This window comes from Corvus hawaiiensis, chromosome 2 (genome assembly GCF_020740725.1).
Source record: "Corvus hawaiiensis isolate bCorHaw1 chromosome 2, bCorHaw1.pri.cur, whole genome shotgun sequence".
Classification (NCBI taxonomy): Eukaryota; Metazoa; Chordata; class Aves; order Passeriformes; family Corvidae; genus Corvus; species Corvus hawaiiensis.
Genome location: NC_063214.1, coordinates 101,473,225 through 101,495,591, shown reverse-complemented (window position 1 = coordinate 101,495,591; position 22,367 = coordinate 101,473,225). Strand labels below are relative to the sequence as shown.

General features: G+C 36.8%; 1 protein-coding gene across 6 annotated transcripts in view; it reads left to right on the top strand.

The window, feature by feature from the left end:
- The window catches only part of LOC125338239 (pseudouridine 5'-phosphatase), a 69,624-nt gene that overhangs the window by 8,626 nt on the left and 38,631 nt on the right, over positions 1–22,367 (top strand). For 2 of the 6 annotated variants that reach the window (XM_048328742.1, XM_048328732.1), the window contains exons 2-4: positions 12,792–12,940; positions 14,686–14,799; positions 18,064–18,282. In XM_048328742.1, coding sequence (XP_048184699.1) covers positions 14,793–14,799; positions 18,064–18,282 — 226 coding nt within the window. In that variant the 5' untranslated portion in view covers positions 12,792–12,940; positions 14,686–14,792. Of the gene's footprint in view, positions 1–12,791; positions 12,973–13,031; positions 14,800–18,063; positions 18,283–22,367 lie in introns of those variants that run through there. The other 4 variants (XM_048328713.1, XM_048328722.1, XM_048328750.1 and 1 more) reach the window with 3 other exon arrangements.

The following is a 22,367-nucleotide window of genomic DNA, read 5'->3' as shown; positions in this document are numbered from 1 at the left end:
ATTCCCCTTCATTCTTTTGCAACTTCTTACGGAGAGCAGGTAATTAGTCTGTGGATTTAACAGTAATAAGATAAAATTCTAGATTCTTCGGTTAAAAATAAGTTTTGCATCTTTATACCACTTTTCATATAATGCCAGTTATACTATTTTTTTGTAATTAAAAAAAAGGGTTCTGTCTTACCGATTAAAAAAAAAAAAAAGTTTTCGTTTTACTTGGTAATTGTACTCAAAGTTTTAAAGAGCTTTTGATATATGTTTTAGCTGCCTCTTACATGAGTCTTCATACCTTTAGAAACATCTGGATCTTTCAATAACCTCACATTGTATCTGTTCTGGTTTGGCCAAATTTAGAAATATATCCTCTGAGAGAAGGCAGGTCACAACCATCCCTCCCACCACCAGCTTTGGGAAAAATAAATTTTCCTCAAGGAAAGTGAAGGAGATAAAAACTATTTATTTAACAAACACATGGGAAGAGGATAATAATGCGAAACAATAAAATCTCTCACTGTGGAGAAAAAACCTGGGAAAAGTGTTCGAGTCCTCCCTTTGGTCTCCTCGGAGCTGGGGCTTGGCCCAGGGCCAGGCCCTCTGTGCTCAATGGAAAGTCCTCCCGATGTGTTCTGATATTGAAGCAGTCCAGCAGAAAAGGGAGAAAATCCGAAATTCCAGGGAAGGAAAAGAAGTTCAACTCTGAGTCTCTCTCCAGAGAAAAAGAAGCTGAAAAACTGGCCAAAAAAGCTGACTGGAAAACAGCGAGCCAGGTGCTTCCTCGCTCCCCTGCCACAGCTGAAAAAAAAGTCGCTATCTCTGTGTGACCTTGAGCAAGCTGCAAACTGCTTTGAAAAAATTTTGCTCAGTTTTTCCTTCCCCCTCTCAGGCTCAGTTTAAAGGCATAGAAAGGCACAAAAATTAATTTCTGGGCATAGGGCAGCGATATGGGATACAAATCATAAAGTCACCCCAAGACAGTACCACTGCAAAATTTCTTGGTAGCTGTGACCTGTCACACACAACCTCCCTTGCCCAGGCTGGTCCCTGACCTGCCGTCAAAAGAAAGCTTTCTGCAGTCTGCTGTAGCACCACTACTGCTGTCCAGACCATTTCTCTCCTAGGGAAAGCAGGATGGTGGAGAAGGGTGACAGTCTGCATATATATTGGGACAAGATTGAAATAACATACGACATTAATTTTTCTAGGTCGTAGGGTTTACAAGTAGCCTGTGATTTCCAAAACCTAATACCTTGGACCCCCAGGGAGTAACTGCACTTCCTAATGGCAGTGTTAACAGTGTCTGATAGTTCATACTTACACGTGTATGCAAAAATTTTCATGAAAATGAAAAAGCATCTTGGTCTCCCAGAGAATGTCTTAGCTTTGCTTGCTTCTTGGGAGGTGTCATAGCTTTAGAAATTTTTTTATTTTGTATTTGTTCTTGTTAAGTTTTTTCTAGGACTGCTCTAAATTCTGCAGTTATCAGATATGGATATATGCATATAATTCCTTGGATATACTATGTTAGTGTTGCATTTGTCTTAAATACTTGTCATAAATAGAAGGTCTTTGAAATGTTCGTGGTAGTGTTAGGTTTTCTGTATTGCCAACTCATTTTTTGTTCTAGGCATCCATTTATTTTACACACTCTAGAACTTTTAAAAAAATACTCCTTAGGTTTAGAAATTTTCCAGTGCTCATCCTACAATTCCTGTATAAAGCTTTGGAGATACAGGGGATGTCTTTTCATGTGTGTGCATGTATTCAAAGGAAAGGGTTCTTTCAATTTAAATAATGATAATTATTAAGATATTATTAAGATAATATTAAGATAATGAGCAGCTCTTTGGTAACTCTGAAGTCGTCAAAGAAAAATGCCTTAAAGATATGCCAACAATTTCTTGATGAAGTCTCTTAGCATAGTGCTAGCTAACAGCAAACCTGGATTATAAAGGTTATGTTTATTAAACTAGGCCTTGTTTTTCCCTAATCAAAAACTCCTGGCCTTAAGAGTTGGCATTTCAGGATCTGTAGCTGGTACCTGTCTGCATTATACTGGTTAAAGTGCTCTTGACATAAATCCTCATGTTTCCCCCGCCTCTCACATAGGCAATAATACAACATGTTAAATTGTGTGTTAGCATGGTTTTTCTCTCCTCATTCCCCTGGTTTATTGAGAAGTGGCTACATGTTCTATCTTCGAAGTTTTTACTAAGAGGGGAAAAAGAAAAACAATATTCTAACATTTATCACAGAATTGTGAAAGTTATTCCTCTCTTAACCCATTCCCTTTTCTAATACTGCAGATCAACATGGAATAGATTCATGTTTTCTTTTTCTTCTTTCTGTTATAATTGCAGCTTTCAGGAGCTAAAATAAGTATTCCTGTTTGAACCAGATGTTTCTGTATTTGTATGTAACAAAAAAGACATAGAACTTACTTTCCTCTGGGTACTTTTCAGTAGATATTTAATTTACCTTTCTCTTCATACTATCTTACACACTAAAATTGTGAGCTTCAGTTCTCTGCTTTACATTCTAATTGTATGTATGAGAAACTACATTGATAGTGTAATATTCCTAAGTGTAGCTCAAGAGACTTACAATATGAAAAATACTTTCAGTACCCATTCATTCTTTCAGGGTTGGATCCTACATGTACCTTTCTTTCCTCCTATTTCTTTAAAGTGTTCTTGTGTTGTGAATTAAAAACTGGCTTCCTTAATGAAAACAAAACAACAAACCTCTGTAAATTTAGGTTCAATTGAGATTTGATCTGATTTTCCTAGAAATTATTCTCACTACCATCTTGAAATTCTCATTTTATCTGAGTCGTCTTGACTTGGCAGGTATTTTGATAGTGCATATCAATAACTTTTCCCAAAACCCATGTTTTTTATGCCATTCTTTTTTTTAGAGGTGAGCATCATAGAAATACGTAATTCAGAGAGATTGTATTTATGATTGGCTACAAGATGCCCAATACCTAGGCAGTGTAGGATATCAAAGGTGTAATATGGAGTACCTTAGAGATACTGCACTTTCTATGGGTAGAAGTAAAGGAATTGGTTAAAATATCCTATACTTCTGTTTAAATAACAGTAGCTACTCCCTTCCTTCAAGCTATAAAAAAGTGGTATTGATAATATAGGCCCAGAAGCATAAATCATATATTCAACAAAATAATTTACAATTATCAATGATTGCAGGTATTATATACCTGTACTTAATGGCAGTCTAATTTTGGAAAATGTATTACCCACTTTAATTGTTTATAGTGGAGCCTTGGAAACAATTGCAGACTACCAAGGAAATTATTTTTTCACAGAATGATGATGATGCAGTTTAATGGCTTCAGTACTGACCGTGTAGATGCTTCCTATTTCCAGTTCAAGAGCTACTTATGCTCCTCTGTGAGTCTACTGTAGGGAGTTAAATTCTCAAGAGACATGCTAGATTTTTTATAATTAATAATTAGGGTAGAGAGTACTGTCAGAAGAAATCCCTGTCCTGAAGAAAACAGCTTTAATTTTTTGTGTAATTTCAATTTTATTCATTTCTTACTGGCAAAATTTTAAAGTTGTATATCATACAAGTTTGTAACAGAAATTATGAGAGGCTGACAGTCCTGTAGCAATACCCCCGTGATCTGCGTCAACATAGCAAAAGGAGAAAATCACCAGTCTCTTTGCTTATGACAAGGTCAATGACTAAAGCTACCCTTTGTATTAGAGAGGGTGGACAATAGCCAATATTTAGAGAGGGCAGACGTAGTCAATGGTGTTTAGTTCTATTTTCTTTGATTGCAATGTTCTATACGATTGGATTCTTTTATTAATAGTTAGATTTGCTCTTCAGAAAATAGAAGAAAAAAAGCTATTTCTGCATGTTGTTGAAATACTAGGTTTGCATTTTTGTGCAAAGTTTTTGATCTCTTTGAAAACTACTATCCAGTGGTTGTTAGAAAGATGTGGCCTACAGTGTGTGTGCCTGTTTCAGAAAAGAAAGGTCTTTGGTTGACCAGCTGTTTTATTTTTATTGCAACTTGTACACCTCATAGTTATTTTTTCCTTACATTTAGGAAACATGTAAGTTACCGTGTTTAACTGGGTATATATACAGCTCTAACTATATACCTAGAATGTGTTCTAACAGTTTAAAAATATAATGGATCCAAAAGTACAGGACTTTTTATCTAGAAGTCCTTTAAGTTCAGTGGCTCAGTTCAATGTATTCAGCAAATAATTCAGACATCTATTCTTTTGCTGATTGTGGGAGAAAGGCTACTGGATTTTTTTTTCCTTCTTTAGTTTTTAGATGGAGTGAAAGAAGTTTAGGCTATTTTTGTAAATAAAGTAAAAATTGTCTTCTGTCTGCTTATTGAGCATATAATTTCTCAGTCCGTCTTTTGCAAGCACTGTTGCAGTAAAACTAAGCACACCCCAGTGCAGTAACTCCTGTGTCAGGCTTATTAAATTTCAGCCACAGGAGAGTGAAGCTGTTTGTGTCTCAAGATGTAAACTTTGACCTCAGCTTGCAGAACTGAGGCAGAAGGGAAGAAATATTGAGGGAAAGTGGAATGATTTCTAGTTCAGTTCTCAGTATCTCTTTTTATTTTTATCAGATTACTCATATGGAAGAAAGAAATGATGGGCTGAAATTTCTTGCACTCTTTGAGTCTCTGAACACATTTTTTATTTCATTTAGTAGGACACACAGCAGTGTTTCTTGTAACTCTAGGCTGTCACATGCAAAACAGAGTCATAACATAATATTTCCATTATGCCCAGAACCACTCTCTAGCAAAAGAAGATTCAGCCTCTCCCCTTTGAGATACCTGAAAAATATAACCCTAATAGCTACTGTCAGAGAGTCTCCTTCCAGCTTTCTATTTCTCTTGTAGCCCTCATGTGAATTGGCTTCACTGACATGTTAGTGAGATTCTCTCTCTGAACCTTTTTGTAATTACAGTATTCTTTCAGGATTGTAGTGTGAATAAGTTTTAAGTCTTCTTATAAAACGTCCCTGATACTATTTTATTCTTCTTCCTCTGTTTTAAACAAGAGATAGTAGTGTTTAGGTTGAATGGATTTTGAAGTTTGAAGACCTTAGGCTAGTTTAAAGTTGTCATAACTTGCTAAAATAATACAAGGTCAGTTTGACCCAAGCATGGGAGTTAAGATTTCTTGATCATCTCCCCTTTGCCAAGGAAATGACACTCTTAGAAAAGCTTTAAAAGCTAAAATATTTTACTTGAAAGTAGACACTGGATCCAGTACTTCAGACTTTAGGTACCTGATCTGTGCCAAACTTTTAAGTGTTGTCTGTGTCTTTTCTACTACAGTAAAATAATTGTGTGCGGTTGTTAAGATCTGATTATTGAGAGATGACTCTATCCAAACTAAGGTGCAAGCAAGATCATATGCCCAAGTCAATAGTACTAATTTTATTTAACATTAAAATGTGAGAGAGAGAGATAGAATAGAAAAGAGAGGAGAGGGAGAGACAGACAGATAAGGCAGAGTATAGTCACCACCCATGGATCCAGCAGCATCCCCTTGGTCCTTCTTTACCTTGGGCTTCTTGGTAGTGAGGGTCCCAAAGTTGTTGAAAACTTTTCACTATTTATACATTTTACCAAACTGCCGACTTTCCGGCGGGGGAAGACATGCAGACAATCAATATGATTGATAATGCAAGCTTCGTTTATTAGCAATACAGAGGCACTTATATAGTATCAGTATACATGCTTGTCAGTTCTTGAGCATTCTTACTTCTACATAATTGGGTTAGATAAAAGACTACATTTGGCAAGCTTCTATTTATGTTTTGTCTTGAGAGATCAAAAATCTTCCTCCCTTCTCGTGGTCAGCACATCTTTATCAGAACAGCACTGTACCTCCTAAAAACTCCCTTTTAGTTCTCAGGCCTGTTTCTCACGCAGGCATTTTCTCATGGAGGTTTTTTCTCATGCAGGCCTTTGCTTGCAGGCTTTTTCTTGTACAGTTCTGTTATTAATTTGTACCCTTTATCAATAATCCATGTCCCTGATCCTCTAATCATTCTCCAACACCAAACAAAGGCATTAATGCTCAAGTCATAGTTCTCTTACTCTATTTGTTAAATGATTCCCTCACTTCTAATGCTAATTAATCCCACGCTCAGTCTTGCTGTGTTTTGAGTCAGTGGGTTCTGATCTCCCTCTGCTAGACTTAGTCTGAGCTGATTTTAGCAGTGTTGCTCAGTTGGTTTTCCTTGTCCATTACCAGTGATATATTCTTCTCCCCCAACTTTGTTTACCTCCCTCTAATCTGAGATAACGCTCAGACAATAGTACCACCTTTATCTTTTCTCAAATTCCTGTCAGGTGGCTTAATTTACAGTCCAAGTTCCAGGAATCAGTGCAGGTGTATTTGGGGGAGACGCCTTCAGTGGTTGCAGACGGGTGATTGCTTCTTTACACAGTTTGCTACAATGGACAAAGTCCTTCGGTGATAATAGCATTTGAGACAGGCAGCCATGACTTTTAAATCCTTACGACAGCATAGAGGTTGGTGAAGTTTTTTCAGATGAATGTCCCTGGGGTGGTTTCAAACTGAGGTGATTTGAAATCCTTTCACAGGTATTTTGCATCAGATGTTTAATTTTGAAGTGTCTCTTCCATGTCTAACAGGAACTGTAGTTGATGCCTTATATTTGCATTTGTTTTTCAGGCTTCATAATCAATCTCCATCTCCCATATTAAGTAGAGATTTTATATGATGGGAGGTAGAAATTAAGGACAATAATTTTCATGACAGAAGGCTAACTTAAAATATTCTTGTAAGATTTTTCAGTTAATGAAAGCTAACAATCTATTTTTAGTATGGTTTTCTGTACTAGTATTACTAGGTAGACTAAATCATCTATGCAGAGAGGCTAAAGCTTTTCAGCAAAATTTCAGATACTGGGAGGAAAAATTATGCAGCTCTTCAGCAGCAGGACTGAGAATGTGTGTAAATACTCATGAAGAAAATGAGTGCTATTAAAAATCTGTTATAGTGTACTAAACTCTGTAAGTGGCAGTTTATTGGGGAATATTATTACAAAGACCTAGTACTGATACAGTCTGACTGCACTTGAGTATCAGACTGGCTTGATTTTCTGTGAATAGACGTTTCTTTTGCCATATGAGGTGTTCTCAGTGCGCAGCATCTGTGGTTCAGGTTCTGGAGTATGAAGGGTATTTTAGCTCGGAAACACAAAAGCATTGTGTGTTGGATGGGACTATGAGCAACCTGATCTAGTGAAAGGTGTCCCTGCACCATCAGGGGGTTTGGAATAGGTGGTACTTGAAAGGTCCCTTTCAACCCAAACCATTCTACAATTTACGTACCTATCTCTCAGTTCGATGGGGCTTAGTTAAAAGCTTCTCTGGCCAAGTGTAAGTTTTATTTCATCCTGCAAATTATAAGCAAGCTGATTATATTCTAAAGCAAATTGCAGTCTTCCAGTATTTCTGTGCTTTTACCAATGGTGTTGGGAAACAAAAAGACCATCATTTGTCATAAATTCTAACTTTGTGGGGTCCTTCTCTGGGCTGCAGGCTGTATCTGATCTAAGACTCATTTAGGACCTACCTCTGGCTTAGTGCTGAGTCTGGAGCCAGGACAACTTTTGCTGTCATGTGAGGCTTTTCAGCACTCTGTGAGAATAACCCTCTACTCTGATCCTCAGCCCCACATGGGAGGTGAGGGCTGTGGTCATGCATCTTCAGAGAAGCCTGTGGCTCACCTGTGTGGAAGTCCACTGTTACATCATGTTGGAAGTTCCTTTTATTGGTATTTATATAATGTGTTTGAAGTTTCTTCTACAGTTTTCAAACAAACAGTCATTGCAGCTCATAAAACACAATTTTCCATATGCTGTATCACACTTGCCTTGTGAATCTCAAAGCACTGATTCTTTTTTGTAAGGAGTTCTTGGTATAAAACTATTAAAGAATTGTTGTGATTAGATCTTCTGCAGTATTTCTGACACTTTGCTCTTGTATGTAGGTAGTCATCCACGATGAAATGTCCTTGCTCTTGGAAAATCAAGCTATTTGTTGATGTTTGATTTTCTGTTCTTGGTGTTATCATCACAGAGAAATTACTCCATCGACAGATTTACCTCAAGAATTTTATGCACTCTTGAGTGGACAGAAGAAATTATCTTTATTAATCTGTAGTTCTCTACACCTTCTCTGTGGTAGTATGTTTGACACATTGCCACCATTAAGTTTAGAACATTGTCCAAGGCCACAGTGGAAAAGTAATGGTTTTGTTTTCTATTGAAGTCACTCTGTCTTTTGAAATGTTTCCTCTGTTGAGGAAGCAGAGGTTTTGACAGTATTACAGAAAGTGATTTAGAGACATGTAACACTGAAAGTCAAACATCTTGAATTTGCAACTTGATCAAGTCTTTATATATATATGTATAATCTCTCTTTCTGAGAATATATGTATATATTCCTAGAAAGATGAAAGCTTTCTGAGAATAAGGAAGTTGGTACTAGGAGAGACCTGTGGTGAGCAGAAGACAATTTTCTGTATGGACTCATTTTGTTATGTTTCTTTTTGAGGAAGGAATAAAGTTTCCTGACCCTTTTTTCCCTTTTCATAACTGTTTTTTTCCATTGTTGCTCTTTTAGGTTGTGGGTTAAACAGAACAGCTATGGATATCTGTTCAAGGAAGGTTATGTTTCTTATCGATAGCTCTTCCCATAGAAAGTGTATATTTGTATTGGCTTTGTGTGGCAAGGCTTTGGTAGTGGAGCAGTGGGGTGGAAGGGTGGGCAATAGGGGTGGCTTCTGTGAGAGGATGCCAGAAGCTTCCCCAATGTCCATCTGAGCCTATGCCAGCCAGATCCAAGAGGGACCTGCTGCTGGCCAAGGCTGAGCTCATCAGTGACAGTGGAAGCACCTTTGGGATAACAGAAGATGAAGAAAACCTGCTGAGCAACAGCAGCCAGGACAGAGGAGCTAGAATATGTGAGAGAAACAGGTCTGCAGGCATCAAGGTTGTTGAAGAAGGAGGGGGAGGACATGCTCCAGGTGCTGGAGGAGTCCTACTCCTGCAGAGGAAGGAGCAGCAGAGATATGTGATGAACTGCCCACAACCCTTCTTCCCTGTTCAGCTGTGCTGCTGCAGGATAGGAGGTAGAGAACTTGGGAATAAAGCTAAGCCCAGGAAGAAGGGATGGGTGTAGGGGAAGGTTTTTTTAAGATTTGGTGTTATTTCTTATTCCCCTACTCTGATATAATTTCCCCAAATTGTGTGTGTTTTGCCAGTGATGGTACCTAGTGGGTGATCTCTCCCTGCCCTTATCTCGACCCATGAATCTTTTATTATATTTTCTTTCCCTGTCCAGCTGAGGAGGGGGATGACAGAGCAGCTTGGGGCTTGGGAGGATACCTGGCTCAGCCAGGGCCAACCCACTAGACTCTTAATTAGGAAGATACAATTAGCTATTCTTCTGCTGACTTTGATAATACAGTGACCCTTGTGGTTTCGGCTACCTTGTGTGGTTTCGGCTACCTTGTGTGGTCGTGGTTTTATACAAGTGCCTTGGAACATCTCATTTCAAAACAACTTTTTAAACCTTGTTTTGCATTCCTTGGGCCAGTGAACTGCTGCTCTGTGTTATCAGCAACATCTGAAGAAGAGGAGGTACCCCCTTGGTGAAAGGCTAACTTCCTTATGAACATGTTGTAAGCTGATAGCGTGTTCAGAGCTGGTAATTGCTCCTCTGGTTGAGAACATTGCTTGTATAAATTTCCATGGTATAATAGCTCATATACTCATGGCAGTGTAACTGTTGCCTGACTTGAGTCTCCCCATACACGTTTTAAGAAGCTGTCTGTTAACTGTAGATTTCCACCCAACAAGGAGGGTTTTGCATGCACCATATCAACTGCTGTTTGCATAGTTCTGTCTTTAATGGTTAAGGCCCTGTATGAGAGCCTAAGAAAGTATATCAGGCAGTTTCTGTGAATCAATAGATTTTCTATTGTTAAAGAAATTATATGCTGTCAAATAGATAATGCTTAATAAGTACAGTTTTAGAATATTTTGTATTAAGTTATGTATATTGCCTTTATATTTCAAAGTTGGATTCCTATGTGGTCTGGAATTGAAATAGAAGATTTCTCTTTATGTTTTCATGTGCTATTTTGCATTGATACCAGATTATTTGTTTACAGCTCCACATTGGAAGAGTTTGCATGCTTTATTCGTGAACTGTTTCTTTCTCATCCCTGTGGCATTAAAAAAAAAGGATAAGAGGTATATGTGAATACAAGATAGCATTAAGATATGTCTCCTATATTAACATAAACTAAAAGCCTTTTGAATTTGTTCAGAAGCTTCTTCCTCTCCCCATAGACGTACCATGTTTCTCTGCATGTAAAATGAGAAATTGGCTTCCTCTGTAGCTGCCATTGAAGAATTCTCCAATAATGTAAGCCCAAACGGGCAAATACATGATTCTCATTTGGGAACAGTTTCATGCAGCTGCTATTGTTTGAGCATCAAACTTACTTTATGTTTAAACCTGTTAGCAATAACTTGAATTCATGGTAGGATGTTTCACATCAGAGAAGGGCAAACAGACTAACAGCACTGAGTTAGCCAGTGGCAGCATGTTTCTTTGGACTTAGTAAAGTAATCACAATGTAACATGTTCATTTACCTTGGAGTGTACTTATATTAATATTCAAGTACAACAGAAAAAAAGAAGCAGGTTTGCAAAAATTAAAGCTCCAGAATAGACTTATACTTGCTCCTTACTAAAATGAATAATGGATCTTTTCAGTGAGTTTTTCTAAGTGCTAATCAAAAGTATAATGATTTACAAATCATTACTCAATTAACTTTGAAGCAGTAATTTTAATTTTCAGCAATTATAATAATTTTTTTCTTTGGAAGTTATGGTTTATCAATCATGTAAAATGGTTTACTGAATAACTTGCTCTTTATAACTAGCATATGATTTTAAAGTAGCCATTATTTGGTGCTTGATGTTTATTTTAATAGATGCTTCAACTTCCTTTAACTTCCACGGAACAATAAGATGAATTTAAGTGGTGCTGGTTATGATGAAGATCAGTGGAAAGGTACAAGACGTGAATACAGCAGCAGCATTTCCCTTGGTTTGGTGGTGCAGACTGCCTTTAGGTTCAGTCTTCCTGGTTGGGTACATCAGCCTTGCTATTTAGGCATGGCTCAAATATTTCAGTTGGGCATGTGTGGAAACAGTGCTTATTTCCTCCTGTGGCAGTGAAGTGGGTGTGTCTAAGATGATAAATGCAGATTTCATTTTTCTTCCTAAACAAGTTCATGGAAGGAGTGGGGGAATACAACAGTAAAGAATAGCACATTCCTTTTCCTTATGTATTTTCAGTGCTAAGCATTTTGAACCGCATTCCTTTAATATGAGCTGTTAAGTCAAGAGGCTCCAGGTTGATTTGTATTCACTGGCTAGTACTCATCCTGAATTTTATTCTTGAAAAGACACTTTTGTCTGTAAAACACAGTTCTATACATACACTATATAGAAGTAAATATATAAAAATATTTGCCTGTATGTCTTCTATATATATATATATGTACAAGCATATAAATGGTTTATCTGTACGAAAGTGTATATATGTATATAACATAATAGCATCACAAATGTCAGGGTATGTTAGAAAAACAGTCTCAGGCCCTTCGGATGAATCGAAAGACTGAGTTTTGTTTTCTGGGCTAGTGCTGTAATAGGCTATTGTGCAAAAGGTAATTTCTGTTGCCTGCCACCTTCATCCCTACTTTTACTGGGCTGCTGTAAGTAATTTTGAGGTCAGCTGTTAAACTGCTGGTTTTTTCTCCTATTAGCCATCATGGGTAACCATAGTCATGCATTTTTAAACTAGCTTTCACAGTAATGAAAGTGTGAATGGGAGGATGTTGAGGGGAAAGTGCAAGACTGACCTTTTGACACAAATTTCAAGATAGTTGTCTACTATAGATTGTTTATTAAACAAAAAGTAAATCTCCTTTATTTCTGTTTGCTTGGCTAAATCAGGAGGCTTCAGCTCTAATTCTTAATGGATTCTGTGTGGTTTAAGCTAATTTTTGCAGTTTCAGATCTGTTTCAGTGACAGTTGTATGCTTACTACTGTTTTGCATTGCTCATATTGGTTTTATCTGTCTTGTTTCACTGCTGATCCTGTAAGAGGAAAGTCTCAGATTCTCTCTGAAAGAAATGAGGAAGTAAAAAGAATGGTGAATGAGTTATGCACAAACCTTCATTCAGTGACATAGACTATTGGTCCCTCAGCAACCATTTTTGGTTTTGTGTTTTGTGGGTTTTTTGGATCTTTTTTGAGATGGAGATGTAATTTCTAAATTGTGGATAGTAATACCTTGGCTTCTTCTTTCTCTTGAGAGAATGTTCCTTGATCTATTCTAAGTTTGCTGTTCAGAGGCCGTTGGTTTCCCATTTTTTTCTTTTCCTGGTTTTTACCAGGAAAACCACCAGCAGAATCTTGCAACTTTGTGGATAGCCATGTGGCTTTCATTTTGCCAGTGGTGCTTCCTAAAATCTGTGATAGTCCACACACCATTTGGAAATGTGTAAATGGCTCACTGTTTGATACACACATCCTCAGTTGTTGAAATCCACATATTTCAAGAATCGGTTCATTTGTGTAACTGAATGAGCTAAGAGCATGTACTGCCTGTGGGGAGAGGTGTTGTAGAATGGCAAGATTGATGAGAGATCTCTTTACGTACAGAGATTTGCTGAAAGACATCCATTCCCTGGCTTTCATGCAGTGCTGCAGCATTTACTTCACTCCTGTGTCTCACAGACTTGACACAACTGGTCAGTGAGCTGCTCAGCCGTATCTTTTGTGTGCTTGGAAGAGGGAGAGGAAGAAGAACCGTGAGTACATGATTTTGCTGATGTTGAAATAGGTGGGTATGAGGATCAATGACTGAGTATGTGATACTCTGGACTAGAGAAAGCTAGTGTTTCTGATGGGAAATCTGTCAAAATTGGCTTTGCCATTGCTGTGTCCCATGTTCTTTAACACTGTTTAATGATACAGTGGGAGAACAGTGGGAGAATAAACACACAAAGGCCTGTGTTTTATCTAAACCCAGAAATGAGAGAAAATGTGAATGTTACTACTCTATATATAGAGGAAATATCTAATCTTGATTGATCTAGTCCCAACTGCCCCCATTTCAGCTCTTGTATAGATTTGTTCGCAAGTTAACAGTTTATACTGTGCTAAATGCCACCAAATGAGTTGCAAAAAGCAGGGGAAATATTCACACTTCTATAATTATATTCTGGTTTATAATTATATTTATCTCTTGTGCCCCAATTGAGTGTTGCAGTAATTTGTATGTTTTTTTACACTGTTGCATACTCGAAAGAGATTATGGGAATAATGTGGAAGACTGATAGGAAAGCAAAATCATAGGCACCTATGTGTTCATTCAGTATTGATGGTGACAAAATCTTAAGAGTTTTTCTCAGTCCTCAGCCAAAATGTTGGTAAAAATTACTGACTGTGTTTAAATTTGGCTAAACTGAATACTGAAAATTATTCTCTTCTACATTTGCGTAGAAATTTGCCTCACAGGTATGGACACAAGGAACCTGTTGCTTAACTTAAAACTGTTCTCTTTTACCGCTTTTCTATCCCTTAAAAAAAAAAAAAAAATCAAATCCTGCAGAGTTTAGTTGTCCAGGGTCTGATTTTGAATTACTGAAATATATTGAATGGACACAATTAAAACTCTATTTAAGATGGTTTAGGGTCCTAGCAGAAGGATGGATAAATCATAGCTGTATTTCATCTGGGAAGCGTAATGCAAAATTGAGATGGGTTATTCAAATAATGAACTCAAAACTAATGATTAAGATGAGCTATGGCTAAAAGGATGTCTCACGCCTACTAATCTCATCTCCTTGATGAACTAGAGATTATTTTAGAATAACAATAACATAATATTAAATTTGAAGGTGTGTAATCTTCTAGATAAATGAAGTTCTGTATTCATGAAGTCGTAATTTTCTGTCTTAAGTTGTCTTTATGTGTAAGTAAGTGATAAAGATGAGGCTTACATATTGTTTTGATGTTTGCTGTACCCCCAGCCTAGGCAGATCTGCACATCTAGTTGAGACTCTGCACTGATTTGAGCAGATCATGCACTCCAGATATTCACTGTGATGGGTTGCGGAGTGACCTGTAGGTCTTTCTGGATACATGTCAGCATATTTTTGTGCCAGATCACAAATTGAGTAATCCAGTGCCTCTGTCATTCTTGTCACTTTATTTGTATTTATTGTGACTGGCTTTTGCACGCTGTAAACAACACCAGTGGAGTTGACTATGCTTTTATATAGAAGAAGGGTCACTATAAAAATGACTAGAAGATGATATGTGGCTAGGGAATGAATGTTACTCATTCCCAGTGAAATGTAGTGAGCAAATGGACTGTATGTTGTGCTGATAATGTCTATGTAAAAGATATTTCAAGAGATGAGAGCTAGAAATAAAAAGAGTATTTCGAAAGCGTATACATTTACTGGAAATTGCAGGAGCTAAGAATTCTTGCTTTTCCTTCCCATTATTAGAATGGGCCACTACCACATATGTCCTATTGTGTTCACAGCTTGTATTCCTGATGGAGGCTAGCAGCTGGGGCTGGATTCACTTGCTGAAATGTGTGTGTGAGTGTGAAACACTTGGGATGCTGTAGGGCATCTGCCTGCTCATGCCATGAAGTGTGAGTCTTGCCTAAATTACCTTTTTAACATTAGATATGTGTGGATGTCTTAGGCATACCAGAGTAAATAACAGTAGGGGCCTATAATTAGGCACTTGAGTTGAACTTTTAATTCCTCTTGCTTGTTTCATTTCATCAATGGGTTTTATTCATGTGTGGAAGTTAGATATAATTTCTTTTGTATAGTAGATTTATAGCAGTATGAAATTATGCTTCACTGATATATTTAAACTCGGATCAATCCTTTGAACTGTGTGTGGTTTCTTTCTTGTTACAATGGTGAAAAAGTTAGCCTGCCTTTTTTTTTGAGATTGCTCCTTTCCGATAGGAATCTTGAAGTTGTATCATTATTTAGTATTTATTTACTGCTCTTTAATTATAAGGGGAACATATAGATCTTCCTTTATCTTCGATTAAAAGAAAAATGTCCTTATCTGTTATACATGTATGTAGGAAATGCAGATTTATCAGCAGTGACCTTCTCAGATTCCAGTGTATATATGCATAATTTTTTCCTCAGATTTCAGATTTTATTCATGTACTGTAGTGAAATATATCTGTTTGAGCAAGTGAAATGTCCACATCCATGCTTTTGTCATCTACTCATGAAAATTAAAATCATGTTGATTTTCAAGCAATACAAATATAGAGAATCCTACAAGAGTTCATGAATCTTGAAATTATGTTAATTTTCATTGCAACTACGTCAATGTCCAGAGTCCACATGCTATGACTTAAGGTAGAGTGACAATGATCTCTTTGAAAGAAAAGTTAAAGGTTTTGTAAGCCAAGTCTTTTAACTATAATTAATCAGGGGAGGGAAGGAAAGAAGACTCTCTGGCATTCTGCTTGTCCAAATATACACATTGCTTTGTAGGACTTAGGTATATTTAAATTAAATGTAGGATACAAATGTGTTGACTAATTTGGGAGTATTCTTGTTTGTTTGGTTTGCGTTTTGTTTTGTTTCTCAGCACATAGAAAACTATGTTATAGCACAGTATGAATAAGTAAGCAATTGTTTTAATAGGTTTGACTCAAATTTGTTCATGAGTGCTCTTCTATTGACAAACTGGAACATTGCATAAAAGACTGTTTTTAGGTCTGCAATCTGGACATCATTAAGCTTCTTTTAAGGAAAATAAATGAAATTTCATTCACAAGTCAGCTATGTAATATTTAAAATATGGGAGACTATTTAAAGTAGTATATTTAGCTATAAAGTTGAACCTTTCACTTTCAAATAGATTAACATGTAATTATATTAGAGAGCCATAGGAAAATTTTCATGTTCTAGAATTTTTTGTTTCCTTGCTTTGTTTTAATTCTGCTTAGCTTGCTATGTACTATTTAATAGGATGAGGACTGATTTTCAGTTTCAAATTTAAACTTTGGGTAAGAATTTTATGTCCATCACCTGGTGAGTCTGAGATATAGAAGAAAAACTAGTTTATTAAAACAAAAAGGAAAGTGAGACCTGTGAATTTTAAAAATCGTATTCTTAGTTTACCTTCCTAGCTTGCAGAGAGTACCACCTGGCATTTTCAAGCAAACTGGAGGAATTTTTGTTGTTCTATTTTCTTTTCTCCTTCCTCATGTTAGGCAGCTTAATACTTTTCAGAGTCCATTTGCCTGTGTTTCTGCTGTGACACTTTTCCTGTGTGTTTGAAGGGTCTCCAAGATCACTTGTAATATTTTTCCCTTAGGTGTAGTTGTTTAAGGAGCATTTACAAAGAGTAGTACAGGTGGGGGGTTTTTTTGCCTCTATTTTTAAGGTGAGAGGTTTTTGTGAACCCTTTGCTGCTCTGTTAAATACTCCAGACAAGTATGTTGAGTCTTTATCTGATCTTTTGGCTCAAGATCTCCTCTAGTTACCGAAGGGAGACGTAGACTAAAGCACTCTGGCAGGTGGCAGAAAATGTATTCTGTACTGCAAGTTCATATGATGGTGAAATGGCCCCTGTGTTTCTCATTTGCTTTCAGATCAGAATTGTCTGCTGATCTCAGGACAACAGATTACTGTGGTGAAGCAGGGAGCATTTGTCTAACTGCGGGGAAGGTCTTGGCATGTGCTGTAGTCATGGGCTCTATGCCTCTTTCTTCAGACTGTTTTCTTCACAGTATCTTTGTTAAAGCTTAAAGTTTAATCACTCCTGCATAATTCTGATGTATTCAGAAAGTGAGACAATATACACATGAATAATTTCACTACTTTATTATCTCCATTAAGAAAATTTTTACGTGACATAGGCCATGTTGATAAGTGAAGTCCCTAGTTTCTCTAAATAGTTTATTTCCTTGCCTTTGCCTTTCATTGCTAAAGTGATAATAATAAATATATCTTTAGAGATACAGAAGGCAGAGACATGCATTAGAAGGAAATTAAAGCATGGTTAACAGCAGTAGCTGACTTTTCAGAGGAGACTGTTTAAAAAGATAGACTGGTAGAAAAGCCAGTGTTCGAGGTCTTTGCTGAAATGAGGACAAGAGCTGAAAGTACTTTTTGTCCCCATATTAGTGTTAAATTAAATGCTAATGACCTTCTTTTTCAAAAATTTGTTGGGGGAGGAGGGGAAGAAAGGTAGAATTGTTTGTTTGTATTAAAAAAAAATAGCTTTAAACCTAAAACCACCTTTGACATATAAGCTGATAGGATCACTGCCAAAATTCAATCTGAAGTTTACTCTTGTCTGAAATCTCCTGGAAATATAAGTGAGTGTGTTTTGCTTGAGTAATCCCTTGTAAATACAGTGGTGCCAGCAGCACTGTAATAATGACTGTAATGTCTTTGAAGGCACTCAGAAGCTTCCGCTCAAAGACACTCTTAAATAATTAAATCTTTTTTCTTTTTTCAATTTACATGGAATATGTAATGACATCCCCCCCAAGTACCAGATTTCCTTCCTTCCTTTCTTTTCTTTCTCATGGAAAGCCTAAATAGGGTATTTTAATCAAGACACTGCTTGCTAACTTGGAGAGTAAAGAAAGGTGATGAAAGAGCAGGTCCAGATAGTTATTTGTTAAGACCCTAATTTACCTTTTCTTAATGCAGAAATGACAGCTTGAAAAACCTGGGTACCTCTGAGGTGATTATAGAAGGATTAGTTCCCTCCTGCAAATAAAGGGAGTAATTTTATCCACTTTGCTATGTGCCCTCTGGGTCCTGGCAGTTCATTCTCTGACCATTTATGTGGTCTATTTGCAAGACCAGCTGCCTACCTGTCTATACATAGGTTTATTTATTTTTTATTTTTTTTTTTACAGATACTGAGCATCTCTATTCAGTAGTGTTTGAACAGATCTGTGGGCGTTTTGGAAAGACCTATAACTGGGATGTGAAATCCTTAGTTATGGGTAAACAAGCCCCAGAAGCAGCAGAGACTATTCGAGAAGTTCTAGGTCTTCCAATAACCACAGAAGAATTATTGAATGAAAGTAAAATGATGCAGGAGAAGATATTCCATACTGCTGAGTTGATGCCAGGTATGTTTCTTTGCAGCATTTATAAACTCTCTATGGAATTATTTAAATGCTGATCAAGGTAGAAGTTTGTAGTCTGCCTTCCACAAAGCAGCTGATCTTACAGATTGTTTTGTTGCTCTTGTTTTAGAAAATTTACCTAAATCCACCTCTTTATTTACCTGTTTAAAAGGATATTTTATGTATTAAAGTTGACAGATTTTTTTTTTCCACTATTTGCTTGGAGAAAAGCTTTTTTTCATGTTTTAAAAGAAAAAAAAGGACTAGATACATGTGCATTGATTCTGTTTAGTAAACTAAACATTCTTTATAATTGTTGTTGGCAGCTGTGTTTTACCTGACCATAAGCATAGTCTGACTTTGTGAAGCATAGATGCCTTTGCCTGCACCTTTAGAAGTATGTGGGCCCATGGGTTCTTTCTGTTGGGATTGATCTCGCCTAACCTGAAAATTGTAATTCAAGTACAGTGTCTGAGTGTGTCAGTGGAGAAGGAGGATTTTTCAGGTTATCCTAAGACAGGTGAGTTTCCTTACCTTCTCAAGATACGTGTCTTTTAACAGTGATTGTGCAGGATGCCCAAGTGAGTAGCTTCAATGAGGTAACTCAAGATAAGCAAGAGGATGAATCTTACCTGTAGCGTGAATGCATAATTTTGTATTCAATTGCATTTAGATTTGAAATGCTTAGGGAGAAATCCTCAGCCATGCAACACTATCAGTACCTAAAGCTAGGATTGCTGCTAACTTTATGTGCAATGTTAAACTTTCTGGAGCAAATATCAATAATTTATGAAGGGAAAAAAAATAGGAGGAAAGGACTATAAAAAAGTATTAGAAGTGAAATAACTGCATGTCAAAGTACGTTTAACAGTTATTTTTTCTCTTTGAATGTGTGCTCATGTGTTCTGACAATTTCTACAGCACATTAATGTTTTAATTTTTAGAAGCTTTTTTATATCTAGTTTCATAATGCATTAAGAGGATAAAGGTTAAAAATATGTGATATGTTACGAATAAATAACAAGCAGCAAAAATAATAGCTGTGATTTTTTCAGCAGCTTAAAAACTTTAGTACATTGTGTGTCCAACTTAGTTGTCTTTCTAACTTAGTTATCTCTCTAATGTCTTTTATGTACAAGATTTTTCAAATTGCATCTCTCTCACTTATAGATCCACTTGAAACTGTAAGCCTAGTTAAACTTCCCAGAAAAATAAGAAAGTTGGATGGATGTGTTTTTTGTTTTTCATCTCAAGCTTCTGGGACTGACTTTTCAAATATATCTTTTGCAAGCCAAATAAAAAATCCTTATCTGGGTTTAGAAAATGCCAGATGAACAGACCAGGTAAAGTGTTAGGTGACACAAAGAAGAGTTGCTGTAAAGAAACAACATGAGTAATTGATGCTATTAAGTGGATACTCTGTGCCTGCTGAAGATTGTGATAATGTGGCTGAGCTGGCTTGAACAGAGTTACAAAGCTGATGAAACAGATTAGCCAAAGGAAACATGAAGGTTTGTACTGTTCCTGCCTTCAAAAGTGAATTTTAGGCTCACTGAAGCTGGACTATTATGGATGAAACAAGCAAAATTAGTGCTAGGAAAAACAAGTAAACGTTTTTGTCATCACCAAAATTGTTCAACTGATTATCTTTTCAGTTCAACTAAATACATGTGATAACTTTTTTCAGTCTATATTCTAAAGTAGAATTGATGTGAACTAGAATACTTTATGCTCAGTGGCCATTGTAGAGAACAAAGGCATCCTTGGTCACTAAAGTGATGTGATCTGTACTTACTTGGTCACAAGATACGAGATACAAGCTGAATTGCCATGAATTTTGGGAAACCAAGTTGATGACAGCTAATAAGCTAGAGGAAAATGGCTCCAGTTACTTACTATTTAGTTTCTTTAGAAACTGTTCTCCAGTGAACCAGATTTTTAAATCTCATTCTGTCTTTCTGTATCTTCTGAGGATGTTTATTAATGGATTGCAGATTTATTTTACAGTCACTTAATGTTCTTTAATTAAAAATGGGTTCCTTGCATGTGTTGTGCAAGACGTAAGATTGTGGTAACATTTTGAGTTTCCATTGTTCTCTGTCTAAACTGATCTTTCAGATGGTTACAGGTAAATACAGGAAAGTGAAAGTTAATTGTCATATTAATGGTGTAAGATGACTCCAAAGTGCCGTGTCTCTGGCCATCTTTTGACATTTAGTAAATGTGTGAGGTTCTGTTTTTCAATCAATTTCTAAAGCTCGTCCAAAAAATTGGATTGAAATTTGATTTGGTGGAGAGCAATGCTAAACAGTGACCAATGATGTTTGAAAAAGTGACTTGTTTCTGTGGCAAGTCACAAGTGGCACTTGTTTCTGGATGAGCTATGCATGTGGTCTTGCCAAAGATGATAGCTCTGTAAATTCCTAAATCAAGTAAGTGACAGGTATATCAGTGAAGATTAAGGATAGTGTGGAATTTAAATGACTATTTAATTTGTAAAGCAATTCTTTGTCTGACAGGTGAGAAACCTGTCCTGGTTCTGGCTGAGATAGAGTTTATTTTCTACTTAGTAGCAGGTGCAGTGATGTGTTTTGGATTTAGTACAAGAATAAAGTTGATGACACACTGATGTTTAAGTAATGCTTGCCCCAAATTAAAGATTTTTCATTTTCTCGTGCTCTGCCAGTGAATAAGTGCACAATAAGCAAGGAGGGAGCATGGTCAGGACAGCTTATCTGAACTGGCCAAAGGGATATTCCATGCCATAGCACATCATGCCCAGTATATAAACGGGAGTTGTTACCCAGGAGAGGGACCAATTGTGGCTTGAGGATGGGCTAGGCATCAGTCAACAGGTGGTGAGCAATTCTATTGTACATCACTCTTCTTAGGTTTTATCTGTCCCTCCCACTCTCCCTTTCGTTTTAAAACTGGTAGTATTATTATTATCATTATTACTTTGTTTTGATTATTAATCTGTTCTTATCTCAACCCACAAGTTACTTTTTTTCATGATTCTTCTTCCCATCCCACCAGGGAGGACACACACACACAGAGAAGCTGTGTGGTACTTAGTGTCCAGCTGGGGTTAAACCATGGCACAGGCTTGTGTACAATAGCTCTGAGATATTAGTGGCTGAAGACTGAATTTTGGCTATTTCAGTATGCCAGACTGACAGACAAGCTTCAATACATCAGGCTGTGGTCAAAATACAAATGTCATCTAAGAAGAGACTATATCCATTTCCAATATGGAATTTTCCGGTAACTATTTGAGAGTTTTTCACAGATTTATTTTTAGTTCTGAAAGAATCTTAAGGAATGGTAATTTTGATTCAGTGGAGAAAAATTAATCCAAGATGACACTTACAAAATGACAGGCCTGCCACTGTGCTGCTTTTCTAAATATTTCTGTCAGAGTACAGACATTGTTATCTACAAGAGTAATGTAGTAGGCTTTCTGTTTCTGCAAATGCATTTTGAACATTTCTAAGTTGCAGGGAAGTGCATAGTCAGAAGATGAGGGAATGACAAGCAGAACAGAAGAAAACCATGCATATGTATATTTACCTAGACATATATAGATGTGCTTTTGCATAAACCTAGAATATATACAGAGTGAGAAAACTGAACTCCAAATTATACAACAGTTGCTATAATCATGTCAGGATTATGAAACTACTGTTATTCTTTCTCTGTAGTCTCTGGGTTTTGGCTCATCATCATTATCACAAAGCACAGATCTTTAAGGATTGTGTGGCTGTGTATATACCTTTTGGACATTTTCCATTCCTGGGTTGTTTTCACAGTAACTGGGATTTAGTTGTTGCATCTTCTGTTCAGCCAGTGCAGAATGTGATGTGCAAGCTATTTTCCAGTTGAAGAAAGTTGACTGTCTCTTGCAGCCATGAGGAGATAATTTCATACCTCAATTTTAGTACCAAATGAAGCCAGTCAGAAAGCACAAAAAGAGAAGAAAGGAAAACAGTTCAAATTTCAATGGCAACTCACTCCAAATTTTTCTTTTTTTCCTTAACAGTTCCATTCAACCAGCAGTCTAGTTTGCTTAACTATTGCTTCCTTGATTC